Source organism: Eucalyptus grandis, chromosome 9 (genome assembly GCF_016545825.1).
Source record: "Eucalyptus grandis isolate ANBG69807.140 chromosome 9, ASM1654582v1, whole genome shotgun sequence".
Taxonomy (NCBI): domain Eukaryota; kingdom Viridiplantae; phylum Streptophyta; class Magnoliopsida; order Myrtales; family Myrtaceae; genus Eucalyptus; species Eucalyptus grandis.
In genome coordinates this window covers 35,652,917-35,678,458 of record NC_052620.1, presented here as the reverse complement: position 1 = coordinate 35,678,458, position 25,542 = coordinate 35,652,917, and the positions used below count along the sequence as shown (strand labels likewise).

Below are 25,542 nucleotides of genomic sequence, written 5' to 3'. Positions count from 1 at the left end.
ATCATCCATAGCCAACCACACTGGCTTATTAATGGCTGTCGCTAGGACATGACAATGACCAGAAAATGACTATGAATGTAGCATCATATGTACTCATAGAGATGTCTTGAACAATAAGGCACTCTGCCTATCGACATCGGCTACACGATCAGCTTCTCTAGAACCATGTTTGACGATCCTTTATTAGGTAACCGATTCACATTCGTTCAGTAATTTAAGGACAAGGGACCTCAGTAACTGATGCATCCGATGCTATCTCGACATTCTGAAGATCGATAGCGGGTTCGGCATATTATAAAGTCCTTGTTTAAGAGCCCCCGGCTAACCAATCATTTGCCTTATGAGGCGTAAATGGAAGAAGAAACCCTTGAGTCTGAGTAATTAGATGCTGCTGCTGCTGCATAATACAAGCTCAATTGTCTCAATTGTCTCAATTATCAGAGCATGGAATAGAGTGGAAAACAATGATGTAACCTAGGGAGTTCTATTACACATCAACTGATCGACAGGCAAACAACAATCATGGATCAATGCGAAACAGCACTTCATCCTGCTGCGTGGGAAACAATCCGGGTTATGCTAGGAATGGACCACGGAACCAACCCGGGTACGAGATCGTCCCGAAAGAATCAGACATTGATTCCTTAGGGTACAGGGGGAGGAGGGGATATTTGACATGACCGCAGGAAAACCCTATTCCTGCAAAGCGGCGCCATCGAATCTTTCCATGGCCAATAGTCCGAGCGATGGCATGAGAACACGTTCTACTTGACGCGGTGGAAGAGCGCCCCTGGCTCTTACCATGCACCTGACTCCGGAGTTCGAAGTGACTCAACATCTTACAACTGACTCTGCATTATCGTGATTCACAAAAAAGGATGACCTGCAGAAAGATCAGATTCATCTTAAAAGAAATGTCCATCTTAACGGTAAAACAGGATATAACAAGACAGGGAAAAGACGATCGTGATGGTTGAATTCAAGATTTCTTTATATGCTAGAATCATCCATGGCGATATGTTCAAAGCCCAAATGAACTCATTCTCACTCAAGGAGGAAATGCTTCAAGTGGGGTTTGATAAGATCCTAGATGGTTGCTATGTCTGGTATGAAATAAGTAAGGAAGCCCCACAACAGGAAAAGAAAAATACTCTAGAACCATTGGTGAGTATCATGAGATGTGATCAGACGTAAGGCTAATTCAAAATTTCACCAAACTTCGTTCAATATCGTTATTACCACTACACTTTACAAAGCCATTCCATTATCATCACTCTGTCTTTCTTGTACACAAATTTCAACAAACATTAACGTGCTCATGCACAGAAACACTAAACCCAAGGCAGCATGCCACATGGTAAGTACCAAACCGCCTTGACATGCCACATGGGCCACACAATCCACACTGCCGAGCAAAATCTCCATGTCACATGACAATGCACACCATGTGAAGCCTTCTTATTTACCTAGCCACGTTATCTACCACCTAAATGGATGTCAAATTGTTCTAAGTGAGACAACACCTTTTTCCATCAGCATTTGTACTCAATACAAACAAAGTTTAGTATAGTTCAGAGGATAGTCGAAGCACAGATTGCCAGTTGGCGGCAAAAATAGTGCAAGCAACTTAAAGCTTAACAGGGCTAGACACTACTTTGCTCTTTTACTAGATCATAACAAAGCTTGTATGTACAGAAATTGTCCGTTAAAAGAGCTGCTTAATAAGAATGTAATTGGAACAAAATAAGCTAGCTCCAAAAGTTTGTTATAGCAGCATAAGAAAATTAGGCTCCACAGAATATTCAATTTGACACGGCAAAGCTGATTTACACAAATGTAAGACAGTTGGGGTTCACAGGTTCATTTAGGTTGACATGACGACAGTGGTTGAAAAACAGGGAGCATCATCAGCTAGAGGTTGACCTGAAAAGCCAATTTAACATGGCTGAAATGGTTTAATGCCATGGTCAAGAATTTTTATCATGCGGTTATCATATCTATATGGGAAGGTCAGAAATACAAATGGCAAAAGGATGTGCTAGACAACATGCAAAATCCCAAAAAACAACTTTTCTTGCATTAGTAAAGCATAAAACTTCTGCTACTTAAAATTCTGAGCAGCAGTAATTGCAGCTAAAAGTACTCTTCCATACCTCTAGATGCCAAGATGACAGCTTGCAAGGCTAGATACCAAGCCTGCCACGCAAGTAGCAGAACTGCTGCTCTAAGTCCTGCGGCAATCTAAGGATTACCTGCATACCACTGGGGAAATTATTAAACTATATCACCAACCTATTTTGGAAAAAAAAGAAGCAGACAAGGTGAAGAAGTTATGCCTGTCGATGTGACTTCTGATCACCATTCAACCAGCTGTTTGATCAGAACCACTAGTGAACTGAGGAGAATGGGCAGTTACTATAATTTGTGCTTGTCCAGGAGCTGGTGCTGCCATACCTGGGAAAATTAATGAAAACAATATCAAAAAGTGATCTGAATACATTATCTTGTAAATCATGAAAATATAAGCATCGAGTATCCTGAGAGTCTCCATGGTGAAGCATAAAATCTGAAATACATTAAACTCATGACAGCAGCATTGAAGTGACAGAAGCAGAGTCATCTGTCAAGCAGCTGCATTCATGTGGACATGAACAACACAAAAGTGCATGAACTAAGTAGAGAACTAACGTGCTTAAGTGTTTCTTCTTCTTCTTCTTCTTCTTTTTTTTTTTTTTTTTTTTTTTTTGTGGTCATAAATGTGCTTAAGTCCAATCCTCAACAGATGACAAGGTGTGGAGTAGGGTTAAATGCAGTGAGTCAAAAATATGCACCAGTGTAGAGCAAAGTTAGCACCCAGCAGTATACAAATGCAGCATTATTGGAAATAATACACTGTAATATATTGCCACCCCTCTTTACCAAAAAAATATATATATATTGCCACCCCAGCACCAATCACTCAGTGTCAAGAGAAAGTGAGGACTCTCACAGCTATGCAACATGTTTTGCACTACACACCGCGTCTCGTCACATGGTAATTAAATAAGTGAGAAAATTTGTGGCATGGTCAACAAATTGTTAAAATTTGTTAAAACTTTAGATTATCTTTAATAGAAAATACAGACAGGTACGCGATCAGAAAAATATAACACAGATAAATGTATATAACATATATGCACATGTTCAGACAGAGTCTCTTTAAGAATGAGGAGAATAGATTTAGGAAGAGGAACTCTACCTGCAGGATATGGTGCTTGGAGTGCAGGGATTGCAGCTGTAGCACCATTTACATTTGGTCCAGCAAATTGCACTACATGCTGATTTGGCATACCATAACTTTGGGGGGAAACATAACCATAACTGCTTGAAGGGGGATGTCCCACTTGTCCATATGAATATAGTCCTGCACTGGCCGTACCAGGCACACCATATATCTGAACGTAATTCTGGGCCAGGTAAGGGTTGTAAGCACTCTGAAAAGTGTTAATCAAAGCCCAGAGGAAGAATTTAATTAGCATATTAACGACATAGAAATGATAAAAAGTCCCTATCTCTAATTCAACATGATTGCTCTGGTTGCTGAGATTTGAAGTGCTTACCTGTGGGTAGAACTCTGGTGTATATGTTGTGTACCTGTCATAAAGAAAATAATAGATCTCTTAGATTATAGTTTTTGACTTTTACTGCTGACAGGCAAACTTCCCATTACACACGAAGGTAACATCCTCCTCTTCTTCTTTATTTTCCTTGAGAACAGGAGGTAACATATGATTACCATATATCGACAGCAAATATCAACAATACTAGCAAATAACACAAGGCTTTTTTTCTTTGGTCATAACACAAGGCTTATTGATTTAGTTATTATTCATAATTTCTCCTGATTTATACAATAGTTAAAAGCTGAATGACCACATTTCTTATGTTGATGACATATGACAGCATGAACCATAACTTGAGAAAAGATACTGAAACTATCGGCAATGTGTACAACATCAACTCTCTCCATATCTCTCCCAAGGTTGCAATAACTGAAAGACACGTGAGAATCTCCAGTGGAGAGATATGCAGCAATGATTACCTAGCAAGTATTAACACTCACCAATTACATATAGCACATTACATTCTCCAACAAGCAACCTCATACAATTTTACTCGATATGGGATTATATTGACACAATACTCGAAATCTATAGTTCTGAAGTTTTCAGTTAGCAGCTACGATAATGACAACCGCCACCAAGCCTTTCCTAAATGGAGCTAGAGTGGATCTTTTTGTGCCACCACAACTCCATTCAATACCAAATTCACAGAAACATCTTAATATGCAAGATGTTTCTTCGAAGTTTCTGATTCTGCAACAAATCATGTGGACCTAAGGAATTCACCCACATTTAGTATCTACAAAGGCAGCAAAATTAGCCAATCATGATGTGTCTCCCTTTTGAATTGACACTTAAGTGCTGCACTTTTAAAAAGGATCGAATTGGCCAAAGAAAAAAAAGATCAACTTAGAAAGATAATGGATCTGAAGGCATAAAACCTTGCAACCTACCCATAGGGTGGATATACAAATCCGGGTTGATAACCATAAGTACTGGGTTGCTGGTAAGAAGGGCTTCCAACATATGTACTCCTTGGGGTTTGCACGCTCCCAATAAGAGGCACTACCGGTCTCATACGCCCTTAAAGAAGAAACAGAAAGAAAGATGCATGTTAAAGGATATTGACAGCAACAAATTCCATGAGTATCAAAAACATTAGAGACATTATTATTCCTCACTGAAAGGCCGGCCTGAACATCATAGTACCGGAGTTCTATTAGGATCAGGCATTATTAGCACAATCTAAACCCTTTATAGTCAGAAATTGATCCAACATTAACAAAACATCTGCCATGCGTATGCATAAACTTTGCAAAACTCATGGATGCACATGTTAGAATATGAAACATGTTATTACAAATGTATCCCCTTGTAATATGCCTCAGGCACCGCTTGGCAAACAAAGCAGTTTAGCCCAATTAAGAAAAGAATTGCTCATTGACAGAAGTCAGAAATAATTTCACACAAATAAAATGTCACAAATTCACTTGCGATCTCTACTAGTTACCTAGCTCATTTTCAAATGCAGATGGAGAAAATGAAGTACCAAAAGAAACAGGCGGCCGTAGCCGTCCGAGAGCAGCCAAATTACAATTAGCTCTCCTTCCATCAATAACCGGACTGGGATTTTCGCAAGCCCTCCTCGCAGATTCGGGATCATGGAATGTCACCTATCCTCCATATAAATCCAATACAAGTATAACCATATCATAGCTGTAGTGTAGTCAACAGCACCATATTACCATGACAAAAACAAGAATAACCCAAACGCAAAAACCAAGTACTAGTCAACCAATCGAATAAAAAGACCACATCCAATAACCACTAGCGACAGCCAAACACTTACAAAACCGTAGCCCTTGGATCGGCCGGTGTTCTTGTCGGTGATCACAACTGCCTCAACAATGTCCCCAAACTGCTCAAAATAACGGCGCAAAGTGTCGTTCTGAGTCTCCCAAGCCAACCCCCCCACAAACACCTTCGTGTAGGTAGTATCCCCGACGACGCCGGCGAACGGAGAGGTCGGCACCGGTTGGTGATACGCCATGGGAGAAGCGCTCAAAGAAACCCACTGAGATCAAACCGGAAAAAGCTCGTAACTTTACTACAAAAACAACTCGAAACAGAGAATCGGCGCCACACTGAGCTCGACCCAGTAGACCCCGAGCAGCCTCCTCCACCTCCTCGCCATCACGGAGGCACCATGTTGAAAGAACGGAGAAAGACCTAGGATTCAAGAAAAGCAGAGAAAGAGAGAGAAAAAGAGAGAAGGAGAGAGAGCTTTCAGAAACGGGGCGGGGGCGCAAAAGGGGAGATACACATGAGGTGACGGTGATCAAAGTAAAGAGAATGAACAGAAGACCCGTAATAGAAAACCCTTGTTACAGTGACAGAGTACAGGAGACGATGGGGCACGTCCAGATATGATTGATTCCCAGAGAAACCCAACAAAGAGAGAAAGAGAGAGAAGCTATAATGGATCAAAAGAGGACATGGGTATGGCTGAGTTCATTGGAATATGACCTGGGAGTGTCGCCAAATGGCTGATCACCGTGAGCTGGATTTTTTCAGAATCTTCCGCGGCAGTGTTCGGGTTGTGTTGGGTCCAAATTCCCATCAGAATTTCAGCAACTGTTCCCTTCCTTACTTTTCCCTTTTCCTTTTCCTCTCTCCGGACCTCCCTTCCTCCACGTAAGTTCGGACAAGTTTCCCTTACCCTCGCACGCACGTAAGTCGCGCCTTGTACCATCATCCGTAGCGTCTCCCTTTCCCCCCGTTCCGACACTGTAGCACGCGCCTCGTCGGACGATCCTTCGAGTTTAGCCAGAAAGAGCGAGCGAAGCTAAGCACGTCAGCTCATATAAGACACCAACATGCCATTTGTCGCGACGTTTGTCATTGCACAATAGCTCCTTCGGACCGTTCAGCCTATGTCGGAAATCTCTTCGGAAGGCGCAAAAAGAAAACTTTGAAGATGGGTCTAGAGAATTTCCAAATGGGTGTACATTTAATGAATTGTCAAGATGTTCAAGACTTCAATTGATTTAAATAAGTAACGCGGAGGTTCTTGAATTGAATAGATAAAGTGGAAAAAACAGATCTTGTTTATGTAGCAGTGATGAGATCTTCAAGAGATTACAATCGTCTGCTGTGAATTTTGATCGTGGGGGGCAAGATGAAGAGCGAATTTGGAATGGTAACTTTCTTTAATTACTTTGTGAGGAATCTCGTGGGGGCCAAATTGAAAATATTTTTCGAGATTTATGGTACATGTAGGTATTTATCAAAAATTCAGTGCCGCCACTCTCGAGTAGGTCCGCCCCAAGAGTAAAGAGTGGATGGAAAGAAAATGACAAGAGTTAGATTTTCCTTTTGTTTGGAGAGAGAGAGAGAGAGAGAGTGAAAATGAAAGAAAAGAAAATATTCATCACAAAATTTGCTGATTTACGTTCTAAATTCTAAATTCATTATATGATTTTATAGTAATTCAAGTTTCCATTTGTTTCGTGGAAATAATTTGAAAAGTATTCCTATAAATGATGGCTTGTGTTGTTTATAGAAATGAATGAAAAAATATGTTTATTCTCAAGAAAATATATAAACATGAATTATTGCGATTATTTTTAAAAAAATATTCTCTAAATTATTCATTTTTGACAAAAACAAATTTTATAAGGGGGAAAGGGTTGAATTAGAATATGTGATGGACATACATTGTTGGGATCTTGAACGCTATCATGAGATTCCTATTAAAATGAAATATTCAACTCTATTCAAACCTTTGAAAAGAGCAAGGGCTCTTCTTATAGAATGATGGCTTCATAAGTGTCATGTCCCACATACGTTCGCTAGAAATGAAAAACAATACTTTAGAAACTCCACTATACTTTTTATATGATGGATCCCCAAAAGAAGTAAATTTTTATATGCTGCTAGAGTTGAACTCAACATTCTAAAAGAATATCTGCTAATTGATCATCCAATTGAATGAAGTGCATTCATCCCCAGATTTTAAGTTGCATATACATGGAGTTCGAGATTCAATGCAATTAGGGATATTGAAAAATGTCCAAGCTATCACATGATTATGTCCAACACCAAATAGGGAAAAGGAAATATCACTTGATTAACTACAATTGTGACACCCTAAATCAAACGGGGCCAGTAACTCAATTCATGAGCGTGACACATTCTCGAATGACCCCATCTTGTGTGTTTACACAGGCACTTCTTTTGGAGAATTGGCTCACATGGACTTGGGAGGAATATTACAAGTTATGCTAAAGCAGCATAGCGACAAGGAGTGTGGAATCAAGTGTCCCACAATACAAAGTGAGATGTCGTGAGAGAAGGCACTTCTTGAACCCATATAGGAGAAAGAGCCAGGGAAGCCACCTTTTGAACTTATGGGAGCCACCTCTAGAGTCGTACTTGTTTGGAGTTGTCTAAGACTTTAGGAGATGCTAATGAGCAAGTTGGTTCTTTGGTTGAGAGTTTATTGTACTCAAGGCCCATATTAGATAGAAGAGAACTTCCAACTTGATTCATAAGTGCAACCCATACCAAATCATAGAGAAAATTGTTCAAAAAGTCTCAAATTTATTGTATTTTTGCCAATTCAGTTTTGAATATTTTCACATTTTGCTTATTGAGTCCATTGAGCCAACTTGGATCAGAATTTTTCAATGTAGATACCAATCATGCCACGTAATACAGTCAATGCTAATATAAATAATTTTTAATAATATTATTTTTCAATTATTTTTAAAAAAAATTAATATTTTTTCTGATTTTTTTCTTTTGTTTTTCTCCCTTTTGCCGATGGCTAGCCGTCGTACATGGCTAGGCAGGCTGGCCTCACCAAGTCAAGCCAGGTGAGGCGTCTCTCTTGAGTGATGGCAAGTCTTGTTGTGCCTCACTTGTGTGAGGCAAGGCTAGTTAGCCCAACCATGCAAAATGAAGAAGAAAAAAAAAAGGAGACAAAAAAGAAGAAAAATAACAAAAAAAAATTAAAATATTATTAAAAATTTGTTTACATTAACACTAGCTATCATACATGGCACTGTTGGCATCCACGTTAATGATTTTATGCCAAAATTGGTAGGACGGACTCAATTAGCGAAAAGTGAAAATATTTATAATTGAATGATAAAAGTACAATAGGTTCAGGATTTTTGGATAATTTTTCTCCAAATCGTAAGGTCACTTGAATACTGCCTTAGGCTTGGCAAAAACGTCAAGCGAACTAGAATGTTATAGTCACACAATTGGTGACTTTGAGTACTTTTGTTTCCTAAGGTCCTGGTCACGAGGAAGGGCCAAATCGCTACACGAGCACCCCAACTGCTGTCTCCGGTCGCAGGTTCATCCATCTCTCTCTATCTCCCCCCTTGGAGCGCCGGCCCTTTGATCCGCAACCTTAATCTCGGGTCGTGCCACAGGCGGCATCAGATTTGACGTGTTTCGAGGTTGAGACCAAGGGCCCAGCTGCAACAACGCGAGCCTTGGCTAGAGTCAAGGTTGACGATAGAGGCGGCAACAATGACGACTATGAGTGCAGCAAGGGAGGTGCGGTGACCGTGAACTGAACTCGTCGAGCAGGAAATGTTAGAAATTTTCTATATTATGGGCTTACATTAATTAATTAATTTTCTATTTTAAATAATCGAGTTAATGGATATTCCAATATTTGTTGAATCCTACAGTGATCTGATTAAATTGGGTATTGGCATCTATTGATAACAGGCCTAATTGAGCAGCAAAGTATATGCAATTGTGTTTAACTAAAATCCGTAATGAGAAGGGTCCAGCTGACACGCTGTTGATTAAGATTTGCTAGGTTCCCTCTCTAGCTTATAAAATAGTAGGTTATACCTATCAGTTGTTTTAATCCCATTTAAAGCTGCTATATTGATATAGTTCATAGAGAGGAAGATCTGGCATTCCGATAGATCACTGATTATCAAATTGATTTACTTTTCTTCAAGTAAAGTAATGGCTCAAACAGGTACGCTTTAATTCCGCTGTGTTTATTAATATCGGTTTTTTACAATCATATATGGATCCGATTCTTCTTGATTAATTAATTATTCATGTGAATAATTTTCAACAAGAAAAGCTTTATGCTTTACGGTCGTATTTCTTCTCTGGTCTGTTGCTTCTTATGCGAGCATGCACAGCCTAAGCCAACTCGCGCTCATATTGTAGGCCCAAAAAAGCTTGGACTCGCGCGGTATCTTGTCTTCCGTCGCCTCCAATCTTCATACGAACGGAGTCGACATTAAACGAGGCATCGTGCAATGCAAATCAGAAACACAGCATGCCTACGGCAACACGTTGGTGTTCTTAAACGACACAAGCCCCTGTCAATTTTCGACCTGATTCTGGCCCTCCCAGAGACCGCATCACACCGATCGAAATGGATTTGGACCACCCATCTACTTCCAATTCAAGGTTGATGCGTCCCAATCGGAAGCTATCTCCATCCTCTCTCGAAACATTCTTCGGTTTAACCATTGCGATCTCAAAAATGACCAAATGAGCCGTACCGACGTGCCGTCCTTTTTATCTTTCAACAATGTCCTATGAAACGATACCGACATATGCCATATCCACGTATGGGGCTCATGCACGAACGTTGTTGGGTAACACATACGTACATTGTGATTCGAAGCTCGAAAAGTTCAATGGCTCATTTGCTGCCATATCATCCCATCTCAGATTCGTTTTGGCTCATTGATTACAGCAAATCTCACGCAGAGTTTCCGCGAGATTAACTAGATTCAGTGGTCCAAATGTCTACTGAGAGTATGCACCAGGTATGCACAATAATGTCTGTTGACATACTCAGGTACACTTGGAGTATCGACTCCTAATGGCTAGTTCATCAAGACAATCCTAAGTTAACATATGGGGAAGTAGAGATGCTTTGGATTTTGTTGAAAGTACGGATCTTATTAAGCAGTTGATCGAAAGGAGATCGCTAATTACATGTACATTGAGTTTAAGGTTTGTGTAACTAATGTGCATAACACGTGTAGTAAAGTCAATTTTTTCAAAGCGCGCTCTAAAAATCTAACATTTCTTTAGTGAGTAATCTTAACGAGCGTTCCATGAGAAAATCACTAACGAGACCTCCTAGGACAAAGGAGAGTTTGTGTTTGAGGAGAGAAAACTTCTTTGCATTTCTAACTCCGAAATGATCAACTAATTGGTTGAGAAGCTCAAAAAGCTAGAAGGTGAAATTGTTCCTCTGACTTTGTTTGGTATGTCGAGTTCTTGTTAAAAGATTGCTTTTGAAGAACTTGTTAAGAATATATACTTACAATCTATTCAGTAAAGACTATGACGGGAAACTTCTATGGATTTCTAACTCCCAAAGTGAAGAACTGTTTGGTTGAGAAGTTCAGAAGGCTAGAAGGTGAAATTGCCCTCTAACTTTTGTTTGGTATATTGAATTTTTGTTAAAAGAATGCTTTCGAAGAACCCAATCTGTTTCGTACAGACCATTACGGTGAAAAGAGGTGGTCGCGAATTTGATATGTTCGATGAACTCCTTACGGCGGTGGCATCTCAAAACTAGGCGAGGCAGATTCTCTCACGTATCTTTGAGGGGCTGCAACTCTAAGACATGCACCACCAAACGCGTGCCTGCGGCTGCACTTCACAATACAATATCATTACATCCTATAACGCAAAGAACAGTCATACCAAACAGGCATGAAGTTAAAGCTGTGAAAAACCCTAAAAAGCAAAGTTCCCCCGTTTATGATTCTACCATTCCATATCGCAAGAGACATTAATGAACGTAAATAACATGTTTGAGCACCCGTCGTTGGGTCACGTTCAATAAGTTGTTGAATGGGTTTAAATGTTAGTCGGTACCTAGCTCTGCCGACTTTTCATGCCTCTAGAAGGTTATGTACATAATATGCGTAGGGTTTCTTCACATAGATTGCCTTCGATGCGTTCCATGAATGTAATTTCCATTCAAAGAAGGTTTTTGGATTCTAAAATGATCCACAGAGCGTAAAGTCAAGGAATAAATGAATCATGAAAGTACAAGTTTGGAAGATCGACAGGAAAATACGAAATAATTAAAGAAGAGATGAGATTGTGATATATCTGAACTTCGTGTCATAGAAAACCCTTTTGAATTGAGGTAAATTAGGTTCTTTTGATAAACCACTTGATAATTTTGTTGTGATCCATCCGACAATCAACGTTAGTTTGTACACTTAAAATATATATAAAAAAAAAGTTCTATATTTAAAAAATTGGGCAAGACAAATTATTTTTGTTTGAGGATTGTGTGCATTTTGATATGAGTATCTTAATATGCCTATTATGAACTCCATTTTGATAAACACATGTGTGTGTGTGTGTATGTATGTAAATGTTCCACTTTTGAAAGAATGAATTTAACCATATTCTGCTCCAGCATGTACCAGACGTAAAAGCCCCGCAATGAGCCGGCCAAATACTCACAGAAAGTACAAGAAAAACGCTAATTTAATATTGAATATTATATTTTTCTCCCAATGAGTTTCTTGTGGTTTGTTCACAGAGAAAATTACTGAAAATGTACTAAACCTATTGCATCTACACTAATTCAGTCATAAATCTTTTAATTTGGTCAATTTAATTCTAAACATTTTCAAGATTTGTCAATTTAATCATTCTGATTAATTTTGACTAAAAAACACAAACATGAACATTGGCAGTGCAATATAGGATTAACATTGTTAACATAGATAATTTCTATATTTTTTAAAATTTTACGATTTTTTCCTTCTTTATGTTTTGTTCTTTTTTCTTTCTTTCTTTTCCTTTTTTTTTTTTTCCTTCTAAGCCCAATGAGGGTTGGCTGACCCTCATTGACCACAAGTAAGGGCCGCAAAACCCTCACCTATAGCAGGCGAGAGTTGCGGCCCCGGCCACTAACCGTTTGGCCTAGGATTGCAACCCTTGCCTATGGTTAGCAAGGGCACTAGGGTTAGAAAAAAAATAGAAAAGAAAGAAAAAAGTATAAAAAATTGTCCACATCAGTAATTTCCGGTCAAAAATTGGCTCGAATGACTAAATTGATAAATTTTCAAAATTTTTAAAATTAAATTGATCAAATCAAAAAGTTTAGAATTAAATCATATGTTCATGTGATGGGAGAACATAATTTTTCTCTTTTACCTTCACAGGTTTTTCCCTCCTGGCGTAGGGTGAAATCTCTAAAAGAGTAATGGTAGAAACCACTTTACACGTAGTGATGGGGGAAGGAGTTTTAGGGGTATTAGCTAATATAATTATTGTAAGAGATTGCACAAGAATTGCACCACAAGTCTTAAATATTATACAAAAAGGCAATTGAGTCATATTCAATTAAGTCTAGAACTTCTATTGCAAAATATAATTGTGAGTTTGTTTCATAGAAAACTCAATTAAAAAGGAAAATGCCTTCTGCAAAGCAATTCCTAGAAATACAATTATTTTTTGTTGTTTGATAATATATGAACAAAAACGTTTTCTAAAGTTTGGATCTTATTAGAAAATGATTTCAATCTTGTGAATTTATTTCAAACAAAAGAAAATCAAATTTTTGAATAATTTTTAATTTTCTCTTTTCTTTTTTAATTTTCTTTTTCCTCCTTCCTCCACCACGATAGCCATAGGTGAGCTCAAGCTCACTAGCATTTGGCAAGACTAGAGCTTGCCGGCCCATGCTTGTGGCTGATTGCCAGCCATTACCGAGGTCTGACGATTGGCTAAGGGAGAGATAAAAAAATAAAAATAAAAAAAGGATGGAGAAAAGAAAAGAAAAGAAAAGATAAAATTGATTAAAAAATTCGAGATGAGCAATTTCAGAAAGCATTTTCATTTCTTTAAATTTGGAAATTCACTTTCCTAAAATTATGAATGAAAATTTTGTTGACATAAAATGTTTTTAGTTGACCGACCATTTTTCGCAAACTAAATGGGTAAAAGTTTAGAAAATCAATTCCTGAAGAACAGTTTCAACAAAACAAACGCAACCTAAATAACTGCAATTTAAAATTGACATGAGGCTAACTTTCAAGCAACACTCGGGGAAGTTGCCCTAAACACAATGACTACAATTGCGACCTACCCTACGCACATGGTCGCTGATGTGAACCCCGACCCTCACTAGAAAAATTGGCCACAAAATGTATTTGATTGCTAGACATCATCGTCGGGGAAGTGGTCGCAAGAAGTTGTTCCTAGTGACCAAAATTGTGCCAAGAAGTGGTCACTTCGCAACCAGAATTTCGGCCGCGAGAGGTCAGTTTGTACCGACCCATTTTGCGAAATCCGGGTAGCTAGAAATTGCCGGAATTCCATCCATGCTCCTTTGTCCAGTCCCGATCTACAAAACCCAACTTACAAACTGTGGCAGCTCAATTAGTAATCGCGCATAAGGTAAACTCATATGCTTTCGTCTCGTTTTGATTAATATAACTAAAAATCCATAAACAAACATGCGCAAAAGGTCCGGACAAATGCATTAAACGGATGGACCGACGATGATCATGAAGTCAGTCAATCTAAGATTAGAACACAACACCAATCATTTCGAGTCCAAAACCATTACCAATTCCTAAGATACACGCACGCATGATGATTCTGCCCTTTTTTTTTTTTACGTTGAGCAAGTAGAACTCCTCGACTTGTTCCGAAATACTAACGGAAACCCTTTAAAGATCCGGCTCCATGCGACCTCCGTCCTGACGAATCGTGGCGTGTCCGTAGTCCCATGGCTTCCCCTTTCTGGACGAACCGTCGCTTGGCAGCGCCGCACATGACTGGTCCAATGCCAGGCTTTCTGGATTAAGCAAGAGAGAAAGCATCATGAGCAAGCAAAGCGAAGCAGTGGACCCTTGGACTTGAGAGACGGCACATCGCGATCGAGCTGCTAACCAAACGAAAAGGGACTCGATCCTGCAGGCGGATACAGAAGGAATCCGCACGACAAATGCAGCACTCGACGTGCCTCCATATGCAGAAGCAACGTCCCCAAGTGAGAAGAGCGGCCATCCAATTTTCCGTTCTTGACGAAGACAACTCCGGGTGATCATATCAAATTCGACTGGCATCGCTCACTTTCCACGGTGGCGGTCGAGCGTGGCGGTCGACGGGGAGAAGGGGGATGGCTGAGGGGATGTGCAGCCGGCACGAAGACCCAACGGCTCAGATGCGGAACACGAGTTGAGTCTCTTTCTACACGATCCGGAGCGTGATTTCTACTACGAGCGGCATTAGGCATGAATTACGAGTTGATATTCAGACAGGCGGGCCCAAGAAGAGTTCCTTCTCTTACCCCCAACACCCATTTTAAAGAATAATTTTCCTTTTCATCAGCTATTGAACGTAGTATAATAGACCGATCTCGATGCATTACTTATAATGTGACGATCTTACAAGGAAAAGCATGTAATTCCAGGATGAAAATAAGGAATGTCGGACTTGACGAGGTCTCACCCATTTATCTGGCTTATTAGGTTTATTCTTTAGCATTTGATATATGCCCAATTTAGTCAAATATATTATGGGCAATATATTGAAACTTCCAATTAGGCATATAAAATCCATAACTTAAACCTTGATATAAGGTTGACATTTGGCAGCTCTAGAATTGGTCTAATCACTCTTTCTATATAAGGGCTCTTTTGATGGAGAATGTATGCATTTTATTAGGGGTGAGTGGTTCTAGGTTCTATATAACTTCCACTTAGAATTTACTCATTGAAACAGATTCGAACTTGAAACTTGCCCTACATATCCCGGAACGTTCCTAAATCAATTCTATGTTCTACCCAAGTTCCACATATATTATTTATTAAATGATTGCGGTGAATTATTACTTTTAATGACCATTACTTGCTATTACAATTCACTAACCATAATTTATAATTTGAAACATAAACAAGTAAAAGTCTCAATCATAAATTAAACTAGAGATCCAGATAATACACTCATCATCAAATGCCATGGGATTACATAAAGGCAGACCAAGGAAAACATAAAAACTTATTCAAGACTCTAGGTTACAGGTTTTAGGTTCCATCAACTTAGAACCCGGAATCTAGATATCAAAATATGCTCCCTAATTTTTAAAACTAAAACCTACATTACATATCTCGAAACTGAGAACAAGATAGATTCCTATTGACCCGATTCTCTGGTTCCAAATTCTACCCTCAAATCACGCTCACCCCTCCATTCCATTATCACACTTATGTTATTTCCACAAAATTATTAAGAGAATACACACACATCACAATCATAGTAGAGAAGAGTCGTGAAGATTCATACCACGGGAGGATGTCTTCTTGCTCGCTCAATCACTAATGGCTACGTTTGATTGGAGCACGCTATATTTATTAAAATTATATAATTAATTTAAATTGTTCTAACAATGAATCCAAGCATCGAACTCGCATGGAAGCCATATTCCTGTTTGTCCTCTCTCTCTTTCTCTCTCTCTCTCTCTCTCTCTCTAGCTCTATTAAAGAGAAGGAGGAGACCTTCCCCTCCCCCTGAAAGGCCTATATCTCCGCTGCTCCTCTCAACGACCGCCCTTCCTTTACTATTCTTGTCCCTCCTCTCTCTTCACCTCTCTCCTCCTTTGTATTAAACCTTCGTTCTTGGCATGGACGCTCGCCGGCCACGTCGACCATCCTTCTCCACCCCCTCGAAACCCCCTCGCCCTCCTCCTCCTCCCCCATCCGCCGCTGCCGCTGCCGCTGCCGGCGCCGGCGAACTCCTCGTTGACCCTAACCACCATTACCCGAAGGCCTCCGACGCCCTCCCCCTCCCTCTCTACCTCACCAACGCGGTCTTCCTCGCCCTCTTCTTCTCCGTCGCCTGCTTCCTCCTCCGCCGGTGGCGCGAGAAGATCCTTGACTCCACCCCCTTGCACGTCGTCACCCTCTCCGAGCTCACCGCCCTCGTCTCCCTCCTCGTCTCCCTCCTCGCCTCCCTCATTTACCTCCTCGGCTTCTTCGGGATCGGCCTCGTGCAGTCCTTCGTCTCGCGGTCGCCCACCCGGCACGACATCGTCGTCGGGGACGTCAACGGCCATTGGCGTGTCATGGAGCAGGAGGAGGACAAGTTCATTATCAAGGAGGAGGACGGCGAGGGCTGCAGCGGAGGCGCATGCACCGAGTGCGCCACGGGGCCGCTAGCCGACGCTCTTTCGACGTTCGTCGCCCTGACTGAGGAAGACGAGGAGATCATCAAGTCTGTCGTGGACGGGATGACGCCGTCCTATTCCCTGGAGTCAAAGCTTGGGGACTGCAAGAGGGCGGCCGCGATCCGGCGCGAGGCGGTGCAGCGCATGACGGGGAGGTCCATGGAGGGGCTGGCATTCGAGGGGTTCGACTACGCTTCGATTCTGGGCCAGTGCTGTGAGATGCCGATCGGGTACGTGCAGGTCCCCGTGGGGGTCGCAGGGCCGCTGCTGCTCGACGGGATCGAGTACGTGGTCCCGATGGCGACGACGGAGGGCTGCTTGGTGGCAAGCACCAACAGGGGTTGCAAGGCGATAAACACGTCAGGCGGCGCCGCGAGCGTCGTGCTCAGGGACGGGATGACTCGGGCCCCAGTGGTGAGGTTCGGCTCCGCCAGGCGTGCCGCAGAGCTCAAGCTGTTCCTGGAGGATCCCGGCAACCTCGATACCATAGCGGTTGTGTTCAACAGGTTCGTGTTCGATCAGTATCATTTGTGAAGGGACACATGCGGTACGTTGGAAATGTACCTACCCCTTCGAAAAATAAATAACTGCAACTACCACCTTGTTACGGAAAAAGAAGTACCTGGATCTTTTACATATTCTCTTCTGTCGTAGGGCAACTTTACTATGTTTTTTTCAATCGATTTTTTTACTGCCCAAGTGATCGAACTGCTTTTGCTTGATGATCGAATCTTGCTTACCTCCTTGGATCTTGCTAAAACAGTTCGTATCTTCTCATGTTCGACCATTTCTGACGGTGATTTTTCCAGTCAAATTTGATTTCCGATCGTGAATTTTTGCAGGTCGAGCAGGTTCGCCAAATTACAAGACATCAGGTGCGCACTCGCAGGGAAAAATTTGTTCATAAGATTCATGTGCAGCACGGGCGATGCGATGGGGATGAATATGGTCTCCAAAGGCGTCCAAAACGTCCTCGATTTCCTCCGGGCTGACTTCCCCGACATGGAAGTCATCGGCATCTCCGGTAAATAACCCATCACTGGCGCCGGCATGCTCTGCCAATGCTCATGAGATCAAGCATTTCTTTAACAAAATCCTTAGAGAAACGTGTCCAGTTCTATTTCTCCATCAGTCTTTTCTCCTCTATTATCTAAACTAGGTAACTAACTTCCATAGTTCAGTTATCAATCTCATGGACCAACCCAAATCTGAGCCAAATTCATAGAAGCAGTGTCAAGAAAATGGGAAAAGATCAGTTCACTCTCTTTGATGAATCTCTAGGGCTATGTAACGTGGGACACATGACGTGCACGCTGTGCAGGGAACTATTGCTCGGACAAGAAGCCCGCAGCAATTAACTGGATCGAGGGAAGGGGGAAGTCAGTGGTGTGCGAGGCGGTGATAAAGGAGGAGGTGGTGCAGAAGGTGCTGAAGACCACCGTGCCAGCGCTGGTGGAGCTCAACATGCTCAAGAACCTGACCGGGTCAGCCATGGCCGGTGCGCTTGGCGGGTTCAACGCCCACGCCAGCAATATCGTGTCGGCCATCTTCATTGCCACTGGACAGGACCCAGCGCAAAATGTGGAGAGCTCTCACTGCATCACCATGATGGAGGCCGTCAATGATGGCAAGGATCTTCACGTTTCCGTGTCCATGCCTTCCATTGAGGTAATAAATTCCTCTTCAATCCCATTTTGGAATAATCTTACATGTGAAACATAGGAGGTGGACATGAAACACATCAAACAGACGGTCCAAGGCAGGGAAAACAGACAGGATGACAAGAGTGCAAAACAGAGCAAATATAAAAGCGAGTGTCGTGATTCGCGACCTGTTCTTTGATACCGTATTAGACAGATTGTTTTCCCAAAAGTTTAAGCAATTCAGGAAAGGGGTGAACAGTGTACATATGGAATATTACTTAACAAAAAGTTGCTTGCGATGTTTGAGACTTGTCGTTGTCATCGAAGGACTTAAGAGGCAAGCAATGGAAAGATGAAGAGGTTAGTTGATTAGCAGAGTGCTCATGCAATGCAATTTCTCCTCCCTAACTTTCAAGAACTACTACAGAATCAATGCATCCTCTCTTTCCCAAAAAAAAATAAAAAATTAAAGACCCGGATAATTTAATTTTTTGGGTTTGTCTTATCCTCGAAAAGACAATCAGCTTTTCCATGACTGTCCGTAGATTTCAAAATTTTGCAGATCTAGATGAGCCCATGAGTGATTCTTTGAGATTATCAGCCTAAGTCACGCAACGCAATAAATTATTGCAACATGCTTTGTCCTGTTTCAGTGGGGTTCAGCTAAGTTCTTTGCATCTGATGTGGAGTCCACGGGAAGTTGAATTCAAGAAGTGGCAGAGAGCTATTTCCTTTTGAATCCTAGAAAGTTCTCAAAATTTTCATTGTGAAATTGCGAATTGCCCTCCAATAAAATTTGTTATTTTTATGATTTAGGTGGGTACAGTTGGAGGGGGCACCCAACTTGCATCACAATCGGCTTGTCTGAACCTACTCGGTGTGAAGGGTGCAAGCCAAGACTCTCCCGGCTCGAACTCGAGTCTTTTGGCCACCATCGTGGCCGGTTCCGTATTAGCCGGGGAGCTTTCACTCATGTCCGCTTTGGCTGCCGGTCAACTCGTTAAGAGCCACATGAAGTACAACAGATCTTCCAAGGATGTCTCCAAAATGGCATGCCAATAAGAGAACAAAATGACCCCACTTTGAGCGATAACACACCTTCAAATGTTGGGAATGGGGAGAATACGGGCTAAGAGAAGTTATAAACGATCATCTATGCGGGATTTGGTGGGAGAAAGAGAGAGAGAGAGAGAGAGAATTAGGAAGAGGGCAGGCATGAAGGACTGATACAAGGGCGTGTAGGTGTAAAGAAAATAAGAAGGCAAAGAATTAGGAATTGGAACATTTAGTGGAAGCCTTACGAAAATTAGGTCTTTCTCTGTCCATGTGTATAATAGATCCTGTCTTTTAATGAAGGGTCGGCTCTGTTTGTAACTCCTTTCAATCTGATTAAGAGTACACCAGCAATCTGGTTCTCTCTTGCCAGCGATCTGTTGTTTCGCCTTTATACTCTGTAATCTCCATTGATCTGTATGTTGTTTTCTTATTAGCATAATAGTTTTGTCTTTTCAGAAGAAAGACATATCAGAGGAGATTTTAGATATATTTTTGCCCTATCTCTCTAGTTCCATCTATTTGCATAAAAAAGCTGAAGAATGTCGTAGTTTCATGCACAGTGACTTCTTTTTCCTTTCCGGGTATCAGAGGAAGGGCCTTCACTAGCTGAGAAAGTACACTTGCGATATGATCGATTTAGACCTTAATACCGATAAAGGTGAATCAAATTAAGAAAAGGGTCACTTAGTTATGAGTTATTGAATTGGATACCATGCATATCCTGGATATAGTACGAGAGCTAACTGGGAAGGCATACTGCTAACATGTCTAAGCATCAACAATTAGAAATCAAAAAGCTACTCTGCCTAAGCTGGATACAGGGCAAATTGGTTAAATGTCCAACACCTTATGTTCTAGTCAGAAATAATTATTTTCTGCATGCATCTAAATTCCGTAAGACATTTAGAATGCATCAATGCTAATTGAAACGATGATTACCTGTTGGTTCTCGGTATAAGAGCAGATCGACCGACCTTAATTGCAAAAGAAATGTTTCCTGGCCTTTTCTGGCGCAACTCTTTTGGCATCTCTTACAGTCCACTTGTTTATTGGGGGTGGGATCTGGGATTTATGTTTATTTAATTCGCAACTTCACTCTGGGCAATCTCAGGCACCAAGACCAGAAAACAGAAAAGACCCAAGTGTCGCTTTGCTTCACAAGAAGTAGAAATCTGGCATGGTGCATCACCTTTTCACAAATTATTTAAGTCACTGACAGACTTGAAAATGATGCTCAAGCATGTGACCCACAAAGTTGAAGAACCTCCCTCACAGACCAAAACTTTTTGTCCGCTATCCCACAAGACAAAAGCTAGATCAGTATCTTTCACTATGCGGCATCTGAATGTGTCTCGTTCGTTCTATACGGTTTTGTTGTAACTTGCAGACTTGCACTTCACAAGGTGTGCATTCTTGATGGGATAAGATGATGATTATTCATAGTGATAATATGTTTCTGATTCAGGTGTTGCAGATAGCCCAGGAGGGTTAACATAGAATGAACTTTTGCAGGCATAAGCAGTAAATTTATGACTCCGATACGGAGCCATGCAGCCAATCACTTTGTCTGCACAAATTTCAAGTGTCCCTCCATCCATCGACAATAGCATTACCCGAGGCAAAGACCAGTATCGTTTCTTGGAAAAGATTCGCTGCTGAACTGAATTCGTGGGTTGAATCCAAGAACACTAACTAAGCAGTTTTGATATTCACCACCGCTCCAGTTTCTCATACCATTTTTCAGAGGGCGGAGTTCCTATTCATCATTATCTTCTCCCAGCTTTCTGATATCTAGAACTCTTTCTCTTAGCATTCAAATGAAGATTCCGAAGGGATATGGTAACCCAGAAGAGAATAATATTGGCAAATATTGACACGGGTGGGGATTCGAATGAATTTCCGAGGTGTTCAAAAAGGTAGAAGCTCCATAGGCAGGCTCAAACATAGAACTCACGCATGATTTGATCACCGGACCATAATCTTGGATTGAGGAAGAGTACTCTTCAAAGTTTCTCCCGAGGACTCCACTGTAACCAAATTAGTAACCGTTGGCTGTCACTTCCCTCCTCAAAATCCATCATTAGTCATTGGGCTGTTTAAGGCCGCTGTGTTGGGTTAATCGCTTCTGAATTCTAGTTTTCATTTAAGTTAATAATTCTTAGGCTCCGTCCGTTTGTTTCGCGGAAAATAATTTCCGGGAAAATGTTTTCCGGATTTTTCGACATTCGTTTCATGGAAAATGAATTCGTTGGGAAAAATGTTTTTCATCAAAGAAAAAAAGTCTTCTAAAGTAGGGGAAAATGTTTTCCACTTTTAAACAATGAAAATATTTTCCTCATTTGATATATCTTATCTCACAACTCTACAAATCCTCATTTCTTCATCTATTTTCTTATTCTTTAATTTTGTTTTTCTTTTTTAATTCGAATTATTTTTAATTTCCTTTTTCTTTTTCTTTTTCTTTTTTTTGTTTCCCATCTTCTTCTTTCTTGGCTAGTCGTCAAACCAAGTGAACCTCAAGCTTGTCAATCTCAAACTCGCGCTCGTCGATCTGGCAAGCTTTGATTGACGCTCGCGCTCGTCAATCTAGGGAGCAGAAAATATTTTCCTTACCGAACATCGGAAAATATTTTTCGAAACATTTTAAGTTTTAGCCGAACACCAGAAAATATTGTCATTTTTCTGGAAAATGATTTATGGGAAAATATTTTCCAGAAATGTCCCATTTTCCGCGAAACGAACAGACCCTAGTTCATTAATTACTTTCTGTGCATTGGACAGCTTTGGCATCTGTTGCTGCTTTATCAGGAGAGTGAGTCATTATTTGCTTTGCGCTTCTCGTGCACTTTGTAAGTTTGCTGGTGTTTGTCTCTCTTCCAGCGAAAGATATGCTCGTCAAAACTCCTTCCACAGGCAAATTCGAGAGACTTTAACAGCAATGTGCCTAGGGTTCCCAATAAAGGGTTCACACAACCCCGATATACACTGTATCATAACAAATAGAGATTGATAGCTCACGGGTTCTTCCATGATCGAGGTTTATTAAAAAAATAAAAGTTTAGGATCAAATTGAATATGAAGCGAGAGCTTAAAAGTGAAATTTGTCCAATCACGAAGACCTGGCATGACCGTCGGCAAATTCATGCAGATACACCAAATACAGATGAAGTAACTTGGAGAAAAGCGATAAAAAAGAAAAAGCCTTGCGTGTGCTTTTTGAGATGAGTGCACAAAGGTGCATGTACTTTAGTGTGAAGTTCAAAGTACCAAGCATAGGACAAATGAACCTCAAAACATGTGGGCAAGGCGTAATCCTTCGTTTGTCGTTCCATAACCCAAAACGCATTTTTTTTATTGGTCTCTTCTTACATGTCTTATCTAATTATTATGCCCTCAATGCACAAAAAGGAGAAGGAGGACGTGTACCGAATAACTTGTTGGGTGGCGTCGGCCTGAATGTGTGTCATTTGTTCTATATGGTTTGTTGTAACTTGCACACTTCACAAGGTGTACATTCTTGATGGGATAATATGATGGTTATTCACAGTGATAGTATGTTTCTGATTCAGGTGTTGCAGATGGCCCAGGAGGGTTAGATAGAATGAATTTATGCAGGCATAAGCAGTAAATTTATGACTTCGATGCCGAGCCACAAGCCCAAGTCACTTTGTCTGTTCAAATTTCAAATGCCCCACCATCCATTCACAATCACATTACTTGAGAAAGACCAGTATCGTTTTGTGAGCTGAACACTAAGGGCTTGTTTGGCAACATGTCAAACAATGCCAAATTCTGATTTTTTGTTTCTAGAATCAGTTTAGGACGAGAATCGCGTTTGGTAAAATTTTTGTTCCCGGGAACAGATTGGGAAGAGAATTGAGAATAAAAAAAAAATATGATTCTCCGTCCGAGAATCAAAAAAAGAATCAAAACAATAAAAATCTCCTTATTCCCTTCCGACATCTCGCGATTGCCATCCACCACCGCCCGCTACAGTCCACCGCCGCCGGTCGCCGTCCGCCGGTCCAGCGAGCTCGCCGGAGGCTCACCAGGCCAGGGCGAGGTTCGGCGAGCTCGTCGGTGGCCAAGCCAGCCTCGCCCAGCGCCGGCGAGGGCGGCTGGCCACCGGTGGGGCTGGGTGAGCCTCGCCGATGGCCGGGCGAGCCTCATCGACAGCCGGGCGACGCCGCCTAGCCTTGCCGAGGCTTGGCCTTGCCAGAATCGAGCGAGGCCGAGCCTCGCGGTGGCCAGCGAGCCTCGCCCGGCCACCGGCAAGGCTCGCCTAGCCTCGCCAATGGCCAAGTTGGCCTCGCCTAGCTGCCAGCGGGGCTGGGCGAGCCTCACCCAATTGCCGGCAAGGCTCGACTGACAAGGGCCAACCTCGCCGAGGACCGGCTACGCTCCGGTGAGCGTCGCCAGCCCTCATCTTGCCTGTCGCTAGTCTGGCGACCGGCCAAATGAAGAAGAAGAAGAATAGGAGAAAAGGGAAAAGAAAAAAAGTATTTAAAAGTATTTAAAAATTATTTAAAAATTAAAAGAAATTAATTTGGAACGGAATCAATTAGCACGGTATCAAACACAATTCTATTCCAGAATAAAAAAATTTGAACAGTTACCAAACACGTTTTTTTTACTCAAAATCAGTTCCCGAGAACAAAATCAAAAATAATCATTTCTAGTCAGAATTAGCTCCCGAAACAAAATCGTTATCAAATGTACCCTACTTACAGCAGTTCTGATATTTGCAATCGTTCCAGATTTCCATGCCATTTTTCAGAGGGTGGAGTTCCTATTTCATCATTATCTACTGCAAACTTCCTGATATCTAGAACTCTTACTCTTACCATATGGTATCCCAAAAGAGAATAATATTTGCAAATATTGATACACGGGTGGGGTTTTGAATGAATTTCTTAGGCGTTCGAAAAGGTAGAAAGCGGCTTCAAACATAGAACTCACGCATGGTTTGGTCACCAGACCATAATCTTGGATGGAGGAAGAGTAATCTTGAAAGTTTCTCCAGAGGACTCTACTGTAACCAAATTAGAAAGCCGTAGGATGTCACTTTCCTCCTCAAAATCCATCATTAGTCATGGAGCTGTTTGAGGCAACTGTCTTGCCCCATTTGCGGTTAATTCAATCTCTTCTGATTTCTAGTTTTCATTTGAGTTACTAATTCCTAGTTTAATAATCATGTTTTGTTCATTGGACAGCTTTGGCTTATGTTGCTACTTTATCAGAAGAGTGAGTTTGCTCGTGTTTATCTCACTTCCTGCAAAAGAGAAGCTCGTTAAAACTCCTTCCACAGGCAAATTCGAGGGACTTCTACATCAAATGTGCGAAGGGTTCCCAAAAAAGGGTTTGCACGACCCCAATACACATTGGTATCATAACAGATAGAGATTGATAGCTCACGAGTTCTTCTATGATCGAGACTTATTTCAAAAAATAAAGCTTAGGATCGAATTGATTATCAAGTGAGAGTTCAAAAGTAGACTTTGTCTTATCGTGAAAAAATCCGGCATGACTGTCAGCAAAATCACGCAGACAAATACGGATGAAGGAACTTGGGGAATGGAGATGGAATAAAAAGACCTGCTTATGCTTTTTGAGATGGGTGCACAAAAGGTACATGGACTTAAGTGTAAGGTTCAAAGTATCAAGCATAGGACAAATGAACCTCAAAACATGTGGTTTAAGCGTAATCCTCAGTTTGTCGTTCCATAACCCAAAACACATTTGCTTTATTGGTCGCTTCTTACATGTCTTACCTAATTATTATGCCTTCAATTCATGAAAAAGAGAAGGAGGACGTGTACCGGATGACCTGTCAGGTTGCACCGGCCTAGAATGAGGCCCGTGGGCGGCGCCGTGGATGTCCTGCTGCCTGAGACAAAAGATCTAAGTACCTAACTGCTGCGAACCTATGTCAGATCAATTTGAGGAGCATATGTGTTCAGAGGAAGTGAGAGAGGTTACTGTTAAGGTCGGATACGAAATTCTGAATCGTCTGTGCAATGCTTCTGAGGGTGAG

General features: G+C 41.3%; 2 protein-coding genes across 4 annotated transcripts; one reads left to right on the top strand and one right to left on the bottom strand.

The window, feature by feature from the left end:
• Positions 1 to 348: 348 nt before the first annotated feature.
• Positions 349 to 6,250, bottom strand: LOC104419555 (RNA-binding protein 24-A). Of its 3 annotated transcripts, XM_018863033.2 has the most exons (9): positions 6,129 to 6,250; positions 5,452 to 5,831; positions 5,113 to 5,275; positions 4,556 to 4,685; positions 3,600 to 3,633; positions 3,239 to 3,473; positions 2,337 to 2,454; positions 2,154 to 2,252; positions 349 to 883 (listed from the first exon to the last, which is right to left on the bottom strand). In XM_018863033.2, the coding sequence occupies exons 2-7, from the start codon at positions 5,650 to 5,652 to the stop codon at positions 2,363 to 2,365; spliced, it is 855 nt and encodes a 284-aa protein (XP_018718578.2). In that variant the 5' UTR covers positions 5,653 to 5,831; positions 6,129 to 6,250; the 3' UTR covers positions 349 to 883; positions 2,154 to 2,252; positions 2,337 to 2,362. The 3 variants fall into 3 exon arrangements, with proteins under 3 accessions (XP_018718578.2, XP_039157692.1, XP_010029554.2); XM_039301758.1 differs by lacking the exon at positions 6,129 to 6,250 and having other exon boundaries at positions 5,452 to 6,117; XM_010031252.3 differs by lacking the exon at positions 6,129 to 6,250 and having other exon boundaries at positions 5,152 to 5,275; positions 5,452 to 6,114.
• Positions 6,251 to 16,160: 9,910 nt separating this feature from the next.
• LOC104419554 (3-hydroxy-3-methylglutaryl-coenzyme A reductase 1) lies at positions 16,161 to 19,877 on the top strand. The gene is made up of 4 exons (XM_010031249.3): positions 16,161 to 17,315; positions 17,652 to 17,833; positions 18,131 to 18,477; positions 19,269 to 19,877. Exons 1-4 carry the CDS (start codon positions 16,267 to 16,269, stop codon positions 19,512 to 19,514), a joined length of 1,824 nt encoding a protein of 607 aa, XP_010029551.2. The 5' UTR covers positions 16,161 to 16,266; the 3' UTR covers positions 19,515 to 19,877.
• The last annotated feature ends 5,665 nt before the right edge of the window (positions 19,878 to 25,542 follow it).